Genomic DNA, 19,887 nt, shown 5'->3' with positions numbered 1-19,887 from the left:
TTGTTCATAAGAAAAGCAGAAAATTTAAATAAAAACATTTTTTTTAGGTATCAAAGAGCAAGATGAATTATGATTAAAAAATATTAGTGTTGATTACAAGTGGTAGAAAAAAATAGTTAATTAACATATCCGTTTTTAAACAATGAAATTACTTTTTTTAAGAAACGAATTTTTAAAATCATATTTGCATTAAAGATTACGTTTGGAAAATGTCAAATAGTTCTTGAGATATTTGCAAAAAACCAAATTCAGTTGATTGTGTTCATAATTTTTGAAAATTTTGCAAACAGCACTTGAATTTATACGCTATTTCGAATCGAAAGACACCTCGTTAATATTTTTCGGAGGCGGAGAAAAATGTTTGACCTGAAAAAAATTGTTCGTTTGGGGTCTTCAGTTTGGAATCTTTCAAATAGTGTCTAGTGGCTTTTCCAGAGCGTCCAGAACGACAAATCTCAAAAGTAGAAACTTGTGCGAGCTAAGGACTAACGAGGTCTTACCTTTTAACGTGTGATTCCTGAGATGAAAAGGGGGGAGCCAAACGAAATGCATTTAACCCATAAATAAATGAAGCTACCAATTTCAAATTCAATATTGCAGATGCCACCATTTCCATACCCATATTGTATGAGTATCTAACGAAAGAGTTTGACGGAGGGAATAAGATAAGCAGCGTAACGTTATTCTGTCATTCTGAATCTGAGTAGCAACATCTAGCTCCGTGAGAAGCTAGATAGTTAAAAAATTAAAGTAAAAATATTTTGTAGTAGGTATGAAGATTTATGACCAAAAATGAATAGATTGAAAAATTCAAACGAAAAATAGTCAAGGAATATTTTCAAAAACGAGCTCTCATTAAAGTTGGTGTACTGAGACGAATAAAGTGAGTTTTGCTCAGGAAAGAGTACTGATTTCAGAAAAAATTAATTATACCCACCTACTGACTGCATATTTTTATCATTGGTCATGATTTAATTTTGATTTTGTATTCAATTTGAAGTTTTGCTAAAAGTTCGTCGCGCAAATTGCTAACAAAATTTTATCAACATAAAGCGCAACAAGCTCTTAGCGAAACTATAAACACGGTACGAGTACAATATTGAGATATAATTCACTACGCTGAGCAAAACTTACTTTATTCGTTTTAGTATAATAACCTTAATACGCGTATATGAAAGCTAGTTCTGAAAAATATTCATTTTTAATATTTTTCTCAATAATTTCCATTTCGGGTGTTAAAAATTTGACTAAGCATCTTTATTTGTTCAAATTTCCTAGTTTGCTTTATAACTCATTCAAATGTTTTGTTCCAAGCATTTTCAAAGTTCCATTAATTTTTCTTTTCTTAGATTTCAAATCTAAAACAAAAAACATTTTTCAAATAATGGAAGTTTGAATCGCTAACATCAAATGCACTTATGCTCACAAATCTGTCATTGTGAAACTTCAGTGGCAATCGAAGTTATTAAATTGAATGGTTAGAAGAAAAATTGTTGTATGAAATATTTAATGAAATAGTTTTTTCAAGTTTTTGATTTCACGTGAATATAGGTAGGTAATGTAAACATTTTCTTCCACTCCAGAACAAAATACTGTTAATCGCGTCGAAAGATATTTTGTTTTGATGTGGAGAAAGTGTTTTTGATAGATTCATGTTTCTACCTATCATGTTTCACTTGATGTGACAGATTTCCAATTGGAAAGTGGAAATTTATTGAATAAGATGCGTTTTCAGATGAACATGTGAGTATGAAAATTAACAAACTATTCAATGTAAAATAAACTCCATCAATCAGTAAATATTCTGATGACTCTTACAAATTTATTAGGTTAAGACAGTCAACAGTTCACTACAGGTACATACAAAATATATTTGTTTATTCGTTGAATAGGGACAGGTTGAAGAGTTTTCACAGAAAGTGCATATCTTATAAATCATAATACTTGACAGAGTCCGGAGTATGACAAACTCATTAACAAAAAATATTCAAATGAGTCCAGCAGCTGAGGTATGGTTATTTCGGATGCACTCAGAATTTTATCAAAGGGTGATTTTTTTATTGAAAAGATTATCAGAATGTCATTTCAGTTGAAGTTGTTTCTTCCAGTTGACAGTGACCAGCCGTCAATTATTAAGGTCATCCCAAGAGAATTACGAGATCTCAAACTATTCCTAATTCGAAATCTCCCTTGAAAAATCCCATTTTACCTACTTTTAGAATTTAATTTGACCCATTTAAAATGTCAAGAATCCAAATAAGTGAATTCATGCAGTGTCATCCGAAAATATTTTATACCAAAATATGCATATAAAAGTATTATTCTAACTTTCTTTGTCCTTCTGATGGACACGAAAGTTGATATAACAGTTGTATTAATGTACGTGTTGGTCGACCTGTCATACGCCCTTTTGTCAAATAAGGATACACTTTATGTTCACTCTTGAAACCTACACCTGTGGTATCAAAGTGAATCCAGTCCACACAATCTATGAATTCATTCAAAAATGCTGCCCCGATGCAAGAAGATCCATGCCCAAGTCCTTTATTATTGACATCATGAGATCTAAATCCCGTCACTTTTTTGGTGAAAAATTTCCATAAGGGCATTCTCCAAACCCTGTCTCCAGTAATGACCCCTGCTTTGCGCACCTGAGACCACATTGTTTGAGAATTGCAAAATACACCACTTGCTGCTGAACCAAGAGCAGCTCGAACCCCTGGTGTTAAGCTGGCTACATCAATTATTAAACGAGGTTTGTACATGTTCTGTCCATAAACCAGGGCGTCGGCTAATATCAATCGACCTTCATTGTCTGTATCAGTGATCATAATTGACTTTCCATTCAGACCCATGACGACATCTCCACATTTCATCGCCATTCCACTGGGCATATTCTCGCATAATGGAATTACAGCTTCTATATTAATTGGAAGACTCAACGCTGAGGCAGCACGAATCGTGGCTATAATAGCTGCTGCTCCACACATGTCAGCTCTGTAACGGTCCATACCCTCACATTTTTTTACACACAGACCTCCACTATCAAAAGTTATACCCTTTCCTATCATAAGTACAGGTTTTTGTTCTTGAGGAGCACCACAGTACGAAATTTCGACCACAACAGGTGGTTCACAAGAGCCTCGAGCAACAGTAAGAAAGGCGTTCAATTTCTTCGATTCAATCCAATCTTTATCATGCACCATTACTTTAATACCACATGGACATAACTCATTAACAGTTTCTTGTGCGAAATGGAGGGGTGTCATTTGATTTGCTGGTGTATCGGACAATCTTCTTGCTAAATTTTGAGACTCTGCTTTGAAAAGTCCCCGTTGAAAACTCTCAGCATCACAGTCGTCAAATAATTCCAAGGTGGGAATCACTTTCCAATGCTGACGTGATCTATTCTCCTGGTACCTCCACAAGGCGAGTGCACTTCCTTCGGCTGCTTGTTCCGGATGTCCCAAACCTTCAACTAAAATTCTTGTTACTCCTTCTCTTTTCAATACTTGAGCTCCCATTCCTGCTCCCTCTCTCACAGCCTCCATGCCTTCGTCTATCGCTTCCATTTCATTATATCCAAGTTTTTCTTTCCCTAGTCCCACTACAGCAATAGACCAAAATTCTTTGTCAATGTTATTGAAAATTCGGGCATGTCCTCTTCGTATATCTGTTCCAGCTCTGAAAATTAGAATTAGATCAGATTAAATAAATTTATTTTATTACAGACAGTTGAAATAACTATTTGAACATATAATAATATATTTTCATAAAGAAAAACTGGTGCTGGAGGCAGGAAAATATTGTTCAATTTGGTTATAAAATACACGATGGGAGTATAAAACTGTAGGATTTATGAAAGCTTTATTCCATAATATGAAAATACAACCTGAAAATACTATTCCAAAACTTCACTATCACTTTTGAAAGGAATTAGTTTACTTCACTTTCCCTTGACATCACTGCTTTCAGCTATGTTCGTTATGCTTTATTCTGTGATGAAAAAAAATAACAATTGTTTCTACCAGCCACCATTTCACGAATAACCTACGCCTTCCAGTCTCATTCACCGTTGCTTCAAGCACATATCTTAAATACGATGAATAGATTTTCATTTATGCCATTGGAACATTGCTCCTACTCTTCTATACCGGAGAATTGTTGCTTGATTTTGACGTAACGAATTCAAAGGAGCTCTCCTAGCTAGGCAACTACCGATTTGCTCCTTGGAGATTAGTGGATACTATAGAATAAGTTATAATTACAATAAATAGAAATGCTTCTTATGAGCAGCTTGATTGATATTCATGACTAATATTCATGACTACCGCACTACCATGTTGCTAATCAATGTCACGGCGACAGTTGACCCGGTGGTATCTCTCCTGAACTTATGCAAGCGTTATGTTCATGTCAAAATATCCTTCTACACCACTTCTGTAGAGTTGGTCCAGGACATTTGATATTTTCCTTGATGAATTTGGTGCACTACCGTTGCCCGATGATTATACCATTGGAATTTGTTTCCAATTAGGACGAACTAGGATGTAGGGCCAGCTCTCGAATATTTTTTATGTTTATAGACCTCGAGAATTCCCAAAAGTCCATCTGCAGATGCCCTGTTTCCATAGTTATAACAACAATTCCAACGCCGCTTTCAATACACCGTCTATTGTTGAATGGCGACCCAGTCATAGCAACTTGCTGCCTTTTGATGTCCTTTACTGTTCCACAAATTCTTTAGGGGTTTGGATATATCAAGTGATTATCATTTCTGCTCCATATTCCTGCAAAGTCTATTTGAATTGTTCGTTTGGGGTCTTCAGTTTTGGGGACTTTCAAATAGTGTCTAGTCACTTTTTCATGGCGTCCAGAATCCTTTCGTATTCGTTTGGCAGCTTGCGGTCTTCATTTTTGTTCACCTGTTAATTATCTGGTCGTATCTTTCCCAACTCGTTTCCAACGTCTGCCACACACAGATATTGTTTTCGAATTTAGAGTCAGCATCATCTAATTAAGCATAAAATCCAAAATTATTTTTTACACGTAAAAGTACTTGAAGCCTCTGAACTACAAAAATAACTGATTTTTCAGTTTTGTTTTGGAATAATCCTCATTTTGAGGAATGACAAATGAATAATTTTGATGCAAAAATAATGTCAATTTTCGATTGGCGTACTTATACGAAAGCAATATTTTTTACTAACAGCAAAAAGAAAAAAATGCGCTGGGATTTGAAATCGTGAAACCCGTGATCATCATGTCGTACCACTTACTTGACACCACTGAGATATTTTGGTATTAAATTACAAAACGATAATTTCCATCTAAAAACCATTCCAATAGCCTTATTTATTTTGTGAATGAAAATACATCTGCTATAATAACATTAAAACCGTTTGACTGACGCCTAACAGAAAACAACTACTCTACTGGCTAATACCACGAACGGTGTTGGATTATATCCGACATGCGTCAGTGCAGGAATCTTCACAGAAAATTTCCTGCATATGCAATTGGCAATGCAACTGAAAGAGTTGACCCTCAATTTTGGAACGGTCACCCTTGCAGACCGATTTCGGGCTCATTAGCCACTCATCAGTGCAAGATAGTGGCCATCATCGACCTAAAGTCAATGATATTCCATAATTGAAAATCGAAAAGGATACCTAAAAAACATTTTGTAATATATGAAGATACAGCCTATTCTGAGGTAAATCCAAATAATTCCATTAGATATTTATCTAGAGAAATAACTTCCACCGTGTGTTATTCAGCGAATTCTGAAAGAACATAAGATTTTTCCTTGTAAGTTAAGATAAGTTTTGTCGGTGGTTTATGAATAAATAATGCAGACAAAATCCAAACTTCTATAGAAATATTATATGAAGCGATGAGGCTAATTTTTCAAATTGTGGGATGTGTAATAGAAATAATTTTCATTATTGTAGTAGACATAATCCATTTCTAATATTAATGTTTGGTGTGGTATATTTGGAGGCAGAATTATCGGTCCATTTTTCTACCATGGTTCTTTAAATGGACCCTGTTACATTAATTTATTAATGAAGAGTTTTTCGATGATCTTGATCTGGTCGCTCGTCAGATGATCTATTTTCAGTAGGATGGAGTACCAGCACACAATTTCACTATCGTGAAAAGAATGTTGCGAGACTGTTTTGGAAATAGATGGATTGCTACAAATGAGACTGTTTTGGAAACAGATGGATTGCTACAAATGGTCCTGTTAAGTGGCTTCCTCGTTCACGAGACATGAAACCTTTAGATTTTTATTTTTGGGGATTTCTGAAAAATGAGGTGTACAAAATAAAATATTTTAATGTAGATGAACTGAAAAATTATATTGAAACAATAATTAATAGATTTGATGACCGAATTGTGTTGAAAGCAACACATAGGTCAAGAGAAGGGTCCAAATATGTGTTCAACATGAAAGCGGTGTTTTTGAATAACTACTCGATATTTTATAGCTCTTTATTCGCCAAACCAAAGACATTTTTTGTACTAGTGAAAGAAAGAAATATTTTCAAATAAGTCGCTCATCTAGGCTGCTCTGACGAGAAATGTTTGACAACGAGTTTCAAAATATCAGTTGTATTTAGCGAAATTTGGTTTAAAGTATTTTAAAATTCAGTAGAAATAAAAGCACTGTGAGCACTGAAGAAGCATTTTTAATACCCAGAGAAAAATCTTTACTAGGGTACAATAAGCAAATTATTAAACGGATTTGAGGCTTCTGGAGATGTAAGTGATGAATTTGGTGGCAAACTCCAACAATGGGTAACCAATTAAGATATGGAAATTGAAATAATGTTTTCAGCATTAGGATTTCCTAAATTAATCCCTGCGAGAAAAGATAGCTTCTATGCAAAATCCTATTGAAAAAGATACGGTTTCAAAAATGAAAAAAAGAATAAGTTTTCCCATACAATCTCCGATTTATTCATACTTTAAGACCATGAAGACGTTTTGAATTCTGTTTCAATATCCAAGGAATGTTAGAAGATACTCCATTGATAGGAATCATTTTTTTTTCGGATGAAATAACACTTACATCAAATGGAACAGTCTCTAGCCAGAACTGCCATTGGCGGAGTGACACTGATCCAAATTTTACCAGTACACATTTGAAACAAATGTGTGGTGTAGAGTTTGGGAAATTTTCATGAATCTTTTAATGCGGATCGTTTTTTGCTCTTTCTAGAGAACGAATAACCTTCCTCTCCTTCAACGTTCCAACAGGATGGTGTCCCATGCCACAGCCGGTAGAAGTGAAGCGATACCTTGAAAATTGTTTTAATGAAGATTTTCTGAAATTTTTTGCCACCTCTGCCTCCAGATTTCTAGTGGTGTTACCTGAAGGAGGTGTATCTTCACGGGCCATTCATTTTTAACGAATCATCACAGAATCGGTTCAGTTCATTACTCCGGCTATGACCAGAAGAAGTTAATAGAATAATTACCTGTATTGAAACAGAAGTCAAATATGTTGAGGGGTTAGTGCCTTGAGGAAGCTCAATTGTTCATTGGATTATTACAACAGAATGAATTATGGTATCATTAACATACGTCATTAAACGAAGAATTAAAATTTTCCTCCTCCAAAAAGAAGAGCACCAGTAACTGATATTTCCGAGTATGAGTATTCCAATATTAGACGGATTCTGATACAAAATTAATGACGGTTTGGGAATTGTGGCTTCCAAAACATCTCTTCGAAGAATTTTGAAGAAAATAGGATTCAAATGGAGTTGGACTGAAAAGAATAGAAAATGGTCATTAAAGCATTGAGGATCAAGTATTTACAAAAAATCAATTAATTTCGTAGCCAACAGCGACCAATTGTGTTTCTTGATGAAACATATATTTTTTTTTCATAGTGAACATACATCTTTCAAGAATTGGAAGGATGAATCGACCAAAGGGCTATTTAAAAATATTGCGAAGGGACCAAGACTTATTACTGTTCTTGCATAAGGTGACATTGGCTTTATACCTACTTGTCTGTTTTTATTAAAATCAGGCATAACATTAAGAGAGTATCATTCAAAAATGAATTCTGAAAATTATTAAATGGTTACGAGAAAAGTTAATCTCAAATTTACCTGTGAATTCGGTAGTCGTGACCGATAATGCTCCATACCATATTATTCAAATTAATCCAGCCTCCAACACAAATTTTAGGAAGGCTGACATGGTGACGTGGATACATGAAAAAAGCATTATGTTCCTTCCTAACATGCTCAAACCCGAATTATACGAGTTGATAAAGGTAAATAGAAAGCATCATATTTTAACAAATTTGATGAGGTTCTGCTTGAACACGGACATAACGTTTTGCGACTTCCATCTTACCATTCTGATTTGAATCCCATTGAACTCATTTGTGCTACTGTCAAAAACAACGTTTTCCAAAAGAAAGTAACTTTCAAGTTGGAAGATGTAAGGAAACTGGCAGAGCACAAGTTTGATCAAATCACTTTCGAGGAATGGCAAAAGCGTTGTCGTCATATAGTGAATATAGTGAAATATTGGAAAAATGAAACATTCACAGACGTTCAAACAGAGATAAACCTAGTGATTATGAATTTAAATGACGATACAAGCTTAAGCAGTAGTGAAGATGAAGAACATTTTTTTTCAGATAGTGACTGATAAAGTTTATTTTTGGATAAGAGTATCATTATACAACATTTTAATGAACTGTACTATTACCTATAATACAAAAAAAATGAAAAGAAACTACAAAGAAGTCATGTTCTATTTGCTACCCTAATCAAATCTAGTAATAGTTACGACACTGGCCGGCAAGGGGTTTACCGTAATCCAATACTAATTTAGTTGGGAGAGTCTATACCTGCGCGATTTCTCGCCATCAGCCGTTGGCACATGTTTTCATTTCATTACAATTCTTGTTATTTTTATCAGCCCTTTATCGAACATAATGTTCATATTAAAATATGTAGTTAATTTTACAAGAATCTAATGAAAAGACTCACCACAACTGTGGACGACCCACTGGTTCTTTATCATGGATTGATTAAAACTGGGAAAAATGCTTCTATTTAGATAGAACAGGATATACTATTTCCAGAAGCCAACTTGGAATCACTGAAGCAAAAATGAGTACAATCATTATCATATAATACTTTGAGTGAATCTATTATATCGAGAATTTTAAGGTAGGTATTATGCAAATACCTAGAGTATGAAAATATTGAGTGTGTGAAAGGTTTGAAGCTGGAGATAAGAATCTGAAAATTATCATGATACTGAATATTACATTAAGTAATATTTCGATCCATTTCAGTTTGTGAATACATTGAGAAATATGAAGGTTGGATGATGGAAAATGCTTTATCCATTGAAATTAAATAAAGCAAAACAATCTATAAGCAAATTGACTGAAACATTGAAGTATTTTCATATATTTTTTATGTAGGTTTCGAAACTACCTTCCAAACATGTTTTTCATGCCGGTCTATTCATAACTTTGAAATTGAATGCTTGTTATCTTCTAATGTGAATATGATTCACTTGAAAAGAAATAGAATTGTATTATGGAATTTTATGCAAAAGTCAAAAGCTTTTTCACATTTTCAATACATTTCTTCAGTGATCCACATTTGGTACTGGTTCTTGCATATCCTGAATACCTATTAGAATGAAACACTTAAGTGTAACCCTAAAGAAAACTTACATGAATGAAAGGATCATAAAGAAAATTATATCTGTACATTGGAAATAATATCGTTTCCAAACTACGTCCACCATTCATCTAATGCATTTCAATTCTATAAGTGGCTCTTTTACTTTCACCTTGATCAAACTATCAATCTAACGAATTCAAATTTCAAAGGTTAACTGTAATTTTAATTTTTTATGAACCCATGAAAAGTGCAGTGATCAACATATTTTCAAGTTCGGGACTTGAACACTGTGGTTACAATATTGTATCTATTGTAATTTCTATCAACTCTCATGTGTGGAAAACTTTCCCAAAATAACCAAACCAATGTAAGAACTCATGAAATGGCGTAACCAAAATGTGGTTTGTCAAATTCATGTTCAACGTTTGATTTTTTGGTGTATAATCTGTATCTGTAACTAGAACAACTCATACCGGAGTATGAGTTGTTCTAGTTCTCCATTCTCAAAATTTTGCAGACTGTGACGGTTAAAAAACTGTTATATTGTCAACAACAAAAAAGTAATGCCTTTGCTTCAAAAAAATATCTATTGAGTTGCAGCATTTCCTTCCACAGCATAAGGCATTGTAAAAAAATAAAAGTTTGCGGAAATAATGGATGTTGAAGATGGCATTATGAACTTTTACATGAAGTCCAAAGCGGGTGGGCCTATCAGAGCCTCTTCTGCAACCTCTTCTGTATTGTGGCTTTAAAATTATTTCGTGAGAATAGAAAAGAATGGTTCAGAGAAGTCTGCACTTGTTGCTACTGGTAGTTTAGGCAAATATAGAAAGAGTGTATTGTTGAAACGTTGACAGCTTGTTCTGCAGCGGTAATGGAATGTTTAAAAATTATGCTCTTTCAGCTATCTCACCTATTTCAGCTATTTATGATTTGTGAAGAATTTGATAATTCTCCTGCACTTTCTGAACCTACTTGAGTGCCCAATGTATTCATATTTGAAACTTTCATACAATATATTTCATGTCGAATCCATGGTTCAAAATCAAAGCAGATAGCACGGTTTCGACCCGCTATAAGAATCATCAATAATTCTTGGCTGACTCACGAATGCATTACTGAACTGAAAACTGTGCTTACAGGAAAAGCCTGAAGGCGATTACTTCTTCCCTTACGAAAACACCATTTATGGGAACGACAAAAAATTCAATACATGAATACTAAAAGAAAGCCCCCCTAAGGTGGTTATTTTCAAAACCAAACCACGTCATCGACTATCCCATTAACTCAGACTTGTCGACAGTTGAGTTCAGCACTGCATTCGTGGTTCAGCCTGTTACCACAAATAAAACCTATGAGGGGTCTGAATCACGAGTGACTTTTTTTTGTGCTTTCGGTTCGACTAGTTACCTCGTTGTGGAAGCTGCAGCTGAACACTGAGTACAAATTCCGTTCGACGGTCATGTTGAAGCTTGTCTTTGCAACGGATCACCTTGGGAGTTTTATTTATCTTTGATATTCATGGCTTGAGTCTTCTCCCGATCCAATGGATGGTACCTCTGTGAGGGGAGACATTATAGCCTTTGATTGAAACATTGCTTGATAACTTCACTCCCTACCTCAAAATTCTGATGGAAGCACGTGATACATACTACATTTACTGTATACGGAATGCTTTCAGTTTCAGGAGAAAAAATGTGGAAAGTAACGAAGGAACAATGATAGAAAATAGTTTGTCAATCAAAATGGGAGTGACATCATATGACATCGTTTCATATAAAATAAATATATATATATATATATATATATATATATATATATATATATATATATATATATATATATATATATATATATATAGATTTGCCGTCCAACAAGAAGATACATTCAAAAAAATAATGTTCAGTATTGTGTCTTCCTTACTGATTCTTTCATTTTATAAGAAATTTTATAAGAAGACTACATTGACGAAAATTCAGAATTATGGATGACAGATATGCTAAATTCCAAATCTCCAGACAATGCTTTACTTCAAACCAACAAGAGTGTGATGTTTGTAGAATGTTTCAGTAACTAACTATGCATATGCAGTTCATTTGAGAATTGTTTCGTTTCGTTAATGCTAAGACGAGAATAACGAAAGCTCCTTTCCAAATTGTTACTACAAGAACTTGATTTGAATCTCGACATGTTTTCAGTTTTTTATTGGAGTAGTTCTTAAATCGTTTGAATACAGTCTGAAATTAAATTTTTAAGGTTTTTTTAGCTCAACGAATAATAGAGCTTCATGAGTAGACAAATGATTCTGATTGGAAAAACGGCAATTCCAAAGAGAGCACTGACGTACACAACCATAGAACCAAAATATTCAACATCGTAAATAAGAAATAGTGGTGGATATTTTTCGTTAAAACTTTATATACAGTTTGTGGAAGCTTGAGGAAGCTAATGTATAGCGTAACACGTGTCGAAATTTTTTGAATCACGTAAACCGTATAAATAAATTTTGAAATGGATATTCAATATTCCTCGAAAGTTCTGGAACTGAGAAAGAGGAAAGCAATGATATAATAATTGTCATTTTCAAGAGCACTCTCATAGGTACCGATCATAGAAAGCTAACCAAGAAAGATAACCAAATTGTAGAATAGAACCAATCCTAAGACAAGACCTTTTGCTGAAATTAGTATATACTATTTTGACATCAAAAGTGAGTATAAAAAGAAACCAAAAAAGATGGATACAGAGAAAAATTTACATGTAATTGCGGTAACAGTATATCTTAAAATTAAACCAGTTATGAGTACCTGTGATTGTTTTATACATCATAAACGTTTTTCGACAGTTTTGTTGTTGCAGAGGGTTTCCAGATAAAATATGTAGCCATAACGTAAATACGTTATTAATAATTACGTTTCGAAATTTTCTCATCCTCAGAAAGAAAGAATAATTTTTCCAGCTATGACTTTCTCCTCACATTAGAGACTGGTGGGAACGACTTCTATAAGGCAATTCTATCAAACTAATCAACAAGTTTTGAACTTCTTGTCCAGTTGGATTGCTTAAATAATAGCAGATCTATTTTGTAGGATATGAATTTTGAAATGATAACCAAAACTCAGACGAAGGTCGAATATAAGAAACGTAGGTGATAAAATAGGTAGAACCCAAGGGTATCGATAATGATGTGTATCCTGCCAAAGTCAAAAAAAATTGTATTTACATGAAGACCAATTTCTTCTCTGGAATTACAAGGAGTGAAAAATGTTAAAGTAGAATAGTTTATTCCTTGAAACACCCTACGTATAGTGTTTGTCAAATATCCAGAAGTTTCATCTGTTTTTGCGTTAATCAGCTGTCGCCCCCATATGAGCAACAACTCTCAGAAGTTGAGAAACTTGTGGGAGCTAAGGACTAACGAGGTTTTGCCTTTTAACGTGTGATTCCTAACACGGTTGCAGAATCATCCCAGCTTCAACCAGATGAATTCTCTCGAGAAAAATATCTGGTCGAGGCGGGAATCGAACCCACGGCCTTCCGATCGTGAGTCGGGCGCACTACCACCGCGGCCAATTCCACAACAATTCATTAAAGTATAATATCGAATAAGACGAGAAAATTTATTCAAATAATGAATTATTCGTAAGAAGTTTTCAGATATAACCATAATGAAGATGAAATGTGTATTGAAGAGATAGTGCTGGATACGTATTGCATATCAACACAGATGGTGGTGCTGGTATTGAATCCATATTATTTTCAGTAAATCCTTACTTTCAAAAGACACGTGTACCAATTTCACAGCTGTTGGATTATCAGTTTGTGGGATAGATCATTTTGAGTGAAGCAAGTTTTGTTAGTTTCAATGGAGAAAAAGAAATTTTGTGTGTTGATAAAGCATTGCTGTTTGGCGAAAAAAAACTGTTGAAGTCAAGGTTTCGCTTGATGAACATTATTCGGACCGTTGAGTGGTTTGCTATAAAAAAAGCCCAGAAAATAATTTTGAATCAAAGGAAGGTGTTAGACATATCCTGCATGAATATTTGGGTAAAAACAATAACTAATTGATGATTCTGAGCAGTGTTTGAAGCTGTTCCATCATAAAAACCCAAATTTATGTGTCGATATGTAAAAATGGATACAATATGGCTCCATAATTCCACACTAGATTCCAAACGATCGTATTCTGAGTGGACTGCACGTGGTGAACTGACTCCAGAACGTGCAAACCGCAACAGTCAAGTCGGCTGGAAAGGTTATGGTGTCAGTATTTTGGGATGCGCATATCTATCGACTATCTTGAAAAGGGAAAAACCATCAACATCAACTATTACATAGCGTCATTAGAGCGTTTGAAGGAAGAAATTCATTGTTATATAATTTTAAAGAATGTTCATCCTAAGGATTATTTGAAACTACAATGTTATTGATTACTCATGACAATCGATGAAAAGAATACATTTTTCAATGAAACATCCTATATACAGTGCTTAATAAAAAGTCTGCGACATATTAAGTTCATTACTGATTTTCCAAACAAATTTATAAAATTTCTGATTGATTCGGCCGTTACTTGATGAAGATCAATAGTAATTTCATAAACTACTTAAGATCTGATCTTCACAAACTTTATTTTCAAAGGTGTAGTTTATGAAATTCATAAAAAGTATCTTCAACCCAAAATGCGCATTTTTCATCGTTGAAAATATTAATTTTGAGAAGTAATGAACCATTATTTTTCAAAATATCAAAAATTTCCACCTACAATGCTGTAAGTATAGTATCTATACAGATATATTTTCGAAGGATTATCGACATTTGAAGTTGAAATATCAATGAAAACTATTGAACACTGAATTTCAGATATCTCAGAATATAATCATATGCACTGAAAATCAATCCAAATAAAACTTTGGCCTTATGCATAGGGTCTCAAAAACAAATAGTAGAAACTCAGTGTAACTTCAGGCTCACTCTCGATAATGCAGACATTGACTGGGTAGACACTGCTAAAAATTTTGGCGTAACCATAACTCTTTGTCTTTCCTTGAATATGTGACGAACATTTTCAAAGTATCATTCTTCAAACTCAAATCGCTATATGAATTCAAGTATCAATTATCAGAAGAAATGAAACTCAGGTTAGTTAAAACTCTTATTTACCCCATATTGAGTATTGTCGTTCGGTGTATTACAATTTTTTGCCGCAGTATAACAAACAAAAGTTACAACGTATACAAAATGCTTGCATGCGATTCGTATGCTGTATACCATATGGTGAACATGTCACCCCATTTTTGTTAAAAATGAAGGAGGTGAATGTGAGGTACAGAGTCCAATATTTGATAAAAATGTTTTTGTTCAAGTTGCTTCAAACTAAAACACCTAGTTATTTATATAGTTTATTGAGCAGGCATTCTGAGATACATATGGTCAATTTGAGAATTAACTCATTCAACATACCTAGCCACCGTACTTACAAATTTCAAGGATGTTTTTCTTATATAGCCCCTTCTTATCTGAATGAAATTTTACCCCTTTTAAGTCATAATATTTATCAATTTAAGAAAGAAATAAAATCACAGATGCTTACTGCTCAGTGCTAATTTAAAAAAGTTTAAATTCAATGTATGGTAGTGTAATGAAATTGTTAAATTGACCAAAATAATGTTAAGAATATTAAGAGTTATTAGCAACTATATGATGTATTATTTGTTTCTATTCTCTATCATTGTTATGATAGTAAATAAGTATGTTTATAATTATTTTCTTATACTCACTGTATAATTTTTGGGAGGGGTGGAAGATAGCCTTTGGCTAACCCTTTTCCTTTTATGTATAAATGTATTTTTATGCATAATAAACGATATTATTATTATATATATATATCCAGGTTTCGTTAATGATATGTTCACTTTGAACCAAGAAAACCAACAGTTAATTATGCAATAAACTATAATAAATTATTGGAATTACACAGAGGTGTATATTTCATAGAGTTCTACAGATTTGAATAGAGTGAAGTACGAAAGTCTAAAAAAAATATTTTTCTCAGTATAGTTAGCTTCAGTTGTGAATTTGTTTATATTTACAAACAAATTATTAGAAAATTTAGACTACTTTAGTTTGAATGAAAGAAATCGAAAAATTGAGTCTAAGGTTTAGACTAAGATATAGGACACGATACACACAAGTTGCTTCAGAACCATGTATAAGGTCTAAAACTGAAGAATATATAGGGTGGCCGGTTTGAAAAACTCAAGTTGACATTCGGTATAACGGGCAATGCTACCATTGCTCTTATTTACGTGAGTATAGTGATGATTCTTTAAAATATTTTATACATTGAACGAAAGTCATTTTTTTGTATAGGAAAATCAGTTTTTTATCGACCTTCTTTGGGTATTTTTACCTTCCACAATCTGTATGAAGTTGTTCATTACAATTCAAATTTTTCCAGATTGTAGAAGATGAAAATACCCGAAGAACGTCGATAAAATTTTTATATATATTTGTATAAATTATATATATTTTCCATATACAGTTCGGACGGATCTCCGGTGGAATACCTTGAATATTGAGAATCTGAACGTAGTGTGTGTAGTATGTCTATGAATTTATAAGAATCTAATTCGAGTAAGAACTCAAAATATTCACTTCCTTTTTTCAGATGAGTCAAAATTGAATTATTAATGGAAATTTTCCCGAATAAAGACTGATTGTATTTGAGGTGGACATTTTCAAAATTAGGCAAAATCATAATGACCTAAGGTCTACATCGCCTTATATAAATTTGAAAGACACGAAAATAAATATCAATAAAAGGTATCATTAATGAAATATATATACAAAGTTACTGGAGAAAAACCATACCTGTAGTTGTTTTCCATTTTGACAAAATTAGCAGTTGAATTCGAAAAAAGAAACTGCTGGAATCTGATTTTGCTTCAAACAGTTGTCGCCCCTCTAACAATAATAACCCCTCAAGAGACGAAAATTGTTAGATCTAAGAATTAACGAGATCTTACCTTTTAACGTGCGATTTCGAGTACGGGTTGGACGATAAGACAGTGAAAACCGATCGTCCGACCTCTCGGCTCGAACCACCGTTTCACCTGGCGGTCGATTGAATGAGTGAAAGAAACCACTCACGTCAACCCAACCGGCTACGTACTGGATGAAAAAGCCGAAACGCAACTCAAATACACGTCTTCATTTCGATCAGAATATATTCAGTCTCCAGAAGATCTCAAGTCTCCAGAAGATCTCAAGTTTTTGGTTTACTCTATAATGGGTCCAAATCAATAATTAAACTTTTATATATTCGCCGAAATCATTAGAGTTCAATAATTTTTTTTTTAAATACTCACATCAACGTAATATACATTTCTGTAAACATCAAAACTTTAAAATCTCAAGGTTTTGTAAGTGGCATTTTATTTTATGAAAGATAATCATGGGTACTGAATATGTATAAATGAAAAATATGTAGTTATCTCTTGAATTGAGTGATGACTCAAACTGATGAGAGAGTAGAATCACATCTTTCTAAGTATTAGTTATTTATCCATTTAATGACTAAAGTCATTCTTCTATTCTATCATTTATTATTGTGAGACTTTCAAATACAGAAAAACAGAGAATACAGAACCCCTAAAGTTCTGAAACTTAAATTATAACTGGATTTGAACATTTATTAAAATAGCTAATGCTACCTGAGAATAATATTGATGAACAAAAAACTCAGTTTTACAATAAAAAGTATAACTGTATCACTATTTGGAATTTGTTACAAACAAATTTCAAAAATCAACGGCCTTCAAACACGGAAAATAGTGATTCTGAAAACCTCGACGGCGAAAGCCTTAACTATTTGGTCACCATGAACCTGATTCTAAATAGTTTCGCATCATGGCGATCTAGAATAAACGTCCTAATGGTAAATGACAAAAAACATTAGAAGTTATATTTTTGAAAGGGATATTATGCTTCATTCAGTTTCATTATCTATACCAAAATAAAATTATTAAAAAACCACTAACCTTTTAACTAGGTCGAATAACTTTCCGCTGAGATGATCATTAAATTTTGCTGCTGCTTTGGTAAACACTGGTTCTTCATTTTCACCCTCATATATGCCTAATATGAGCCCTTTCTGAAAAAATAAATGGTTATTCTTTTCGCCTAAAAATATGAGAATTCGATAATCAGTTCAATACGAATTTCTCTGCTACATCTAGGAAAAAAACTGTAGAAATTAACTTAAATATTTACCTTCTCTTCACCGCAATCTTCTGAACAAAACTTGCGTATTCCACATATTCTTGGTAGTTTGGATCGAAAACAGTTTATGCCTTTCAGAAATGTTACGGAAGACATGTCTTTCCTTATTTTATATACATATTTTACGTGAAAATTTTGGACAGAAATTGAAAATAGCCAACTTTTGTTTACTGGTTGCCCACGTCACCCACATTCGTTTTTAGAGGACTTATGGTACCTTTTCCTGAAATGACTTGACTGATGACATTGTCATGTAATCTATCATTAATGTCACTTTTTGTCAAGTACTGATAAAGGGTGTTCGACATTCTACATTTCCTAATTGATATTTCAAAACGATGAATCGTGAAATTATTTCAAGAAAAGTTTGTTGAATTTTTCACTAATATGTTTTCGACTAGTCCTGCTATGAATATTTCTTTCAAATTTGAATCCAAATAAAAACTGTCGATAGAAACAAATATGGAATATTCAAGTTTTGTATATCGAGAGTTCACAGAAACAGAATGAATTTATCATATTCAGTACCTACTCATACATAAAAACTATAAGTCTCTCGGATTCATTGAAATCTTTTATAAAGTTGAAAACGTTATGAATGAAGCAAGTTTGATACAATGATTGTAGACTATTCCAATACATTTTTCAAACTCTCTTCAGTTATACCATTTTAATCATGAAATTATGAACAGTGATAAAGTGAACCCTGTTGAATCCAGTGGAGTAGTCAGAATTATGATAAAATTTTCAAAAATTGAATTGATGAAATGAGTGAATCTGAGATTTGTCTGATTATGAACATTTTTCGAAATAATATTGAAGTAAATCATTTAGAAACTACGTTTACTATTTAAACGCCAAATAATTTGGAAACAAGAAGAATCCAGTGGTGGCGCCAGATTAGAAAATCTCTAATGTTTTTTTTTATTCTTGACATTTCAATATAATTGCAGTTGGTCCTGAAAAAGAAGACTCATTCATGAAATATGAAGTTCTAGTAGCCTTCTCTAAAGTCAACCTGATGAAAAAAATCTAGTCGCTACAGGTTGGGGCACCCCATACGACACGGTCCTGTGAACCAAATCATTAATTTTTTTGTGAATTTCTGTATTTCGTCATATGTATACTGATCGAGGCTGCAGAAGGAAATTACTTTGGAGTCTACAGGGTGGCTCAAAAAATGTGTTTCGTTACACTTCTGAGTACGTCGGATAAAAATAATATGATAAGTACTTTGCATCTAACCATAACCGTTCTCAAGTTTTGTTTCGTATGAAAATGCTATACAGGTAGAATAGGAAACTAAATAGCATAGAAATGTATAGAAATAATCCCCTCGGATTCTGACCAAGCATAGAGATTTCGAGCTATTGATTTCGATAAAACCCGTTTCTCAGTATGTATGTATATGTTGGATAAATCTTGCAGCTGACTTATGACCCACTTCTAGTTGTCCGATCAACTTGAACCGAGACTTGAACTTTGGTGATGTTGATCATTGCGATGACAATGCATTATGGAAATTTTGTTGAAGAAAAAACAATGAAATTGCAGGTCCAGAATGCGTTATGCGTTTTGTTATGCATGGTCCGATTCGATTCAAAATTAAATTGAGGGGATTTTGGGTATAGAAAACTTTTGAATGCGATGAGAAGAAAAAGAAAAATGTGCCACGAGTACAAAATAGGTATTTTTGGGTGGTAAAATTTTGATTCTGTTACGCACAGGATAACCTACGTCACACATAAAAAAATATATAATTTTCTTTTTAGCGCATTTCTATAAAAGATTTTTCATCAATTCAATCAAATTTTTTTCACTCATACTGGAAAGTTGTAAAATCCCCATTTGCCAATTTTGAATCGTATCAAACCACATTTAAAAATGTCCGCCATCTTTTTATTCTGTATCGACAAAACAATCATAATTT

The 19,887-nt window shown here is 33.3% G+C and overlaps 1 protein-coding gene across 1 annotated transcript; it reads right to left on the bottom strand.

The window, feature by feature from the left end:
- Nucleotides 1-1,800: 1,800 nt before the first annotated feature.
- On the bottom strand, nt 1,801-18,169 carry LOC111507836 (cytosol aminopeptidase). The gene is made up of 3 exons (XM_023163198.2): nt 17,949-18,169; nt 17,717-17,829; nt 1,801-3,684 (listed from the first exon to the last, which is right to left on the bottom strand). The coding sequence occupies exons 1-3, from the start codon at nt 18,051-18,053 to the stop codon at nt 2,319-2,321; spliced, it is 1,584 nt and encodes a 527-aa protein (XP_023018966.1). The 5' UTR covers nt 18,054-18,169; the 3' UTR covers nt 1,801-2,318.
- Between the last annotated feature and the right edge of the window lie 1,718 nt (nt 18,170-19,887).

This window comes from Leptinotarsa decemlineata, unplaced genomic scaffold (genome assembly GCF_025532065.1).
Source record: "Leptinotarsa decemlineata unplaced genomic scaffold, Ldec_3_MD MMD2_P_RNA_scaffold_2, whole genome shotgun sequence".
Taxonomy (NCBI): Eukaryota; Metazoa; Arthropoda; class Insecta; order Coleoptera; family Chrysomelidae; genus Leptinotarsa; species Leptinotarsa decemlineata.
The sequence above is the reverse complement of the archived record's forward strand: the minus strand, read 5'-3'. Positions and strand labels throughout refer to the sequence as shown.

Excerpts from the sequence above, each read along its gene's own strand:
- LOC111507836 (XM_023163198.2), bottom strand. The coding sequence starts at position 18,053 with ATGTCTTCCGTAACATTTCTGAAAGGCATAAACTGTTTTCGATCCAAA. Across the intron at positions 17,830-17,948 it reads AAGATTGCGGTGAAGAGAAG|AAAGGGCTCATATTAGGCAT; the intron begins GTAAATATTTAA and ends TTATTTTTTCAG. Across the intron at positions 3,685-17,716 it reads TTATTCGACCTAGTTAAAAG|AGCTGGAACAGATATACGAA; the intron begins GTTAGTGGTTTT and ends TCTAATTTTCAG.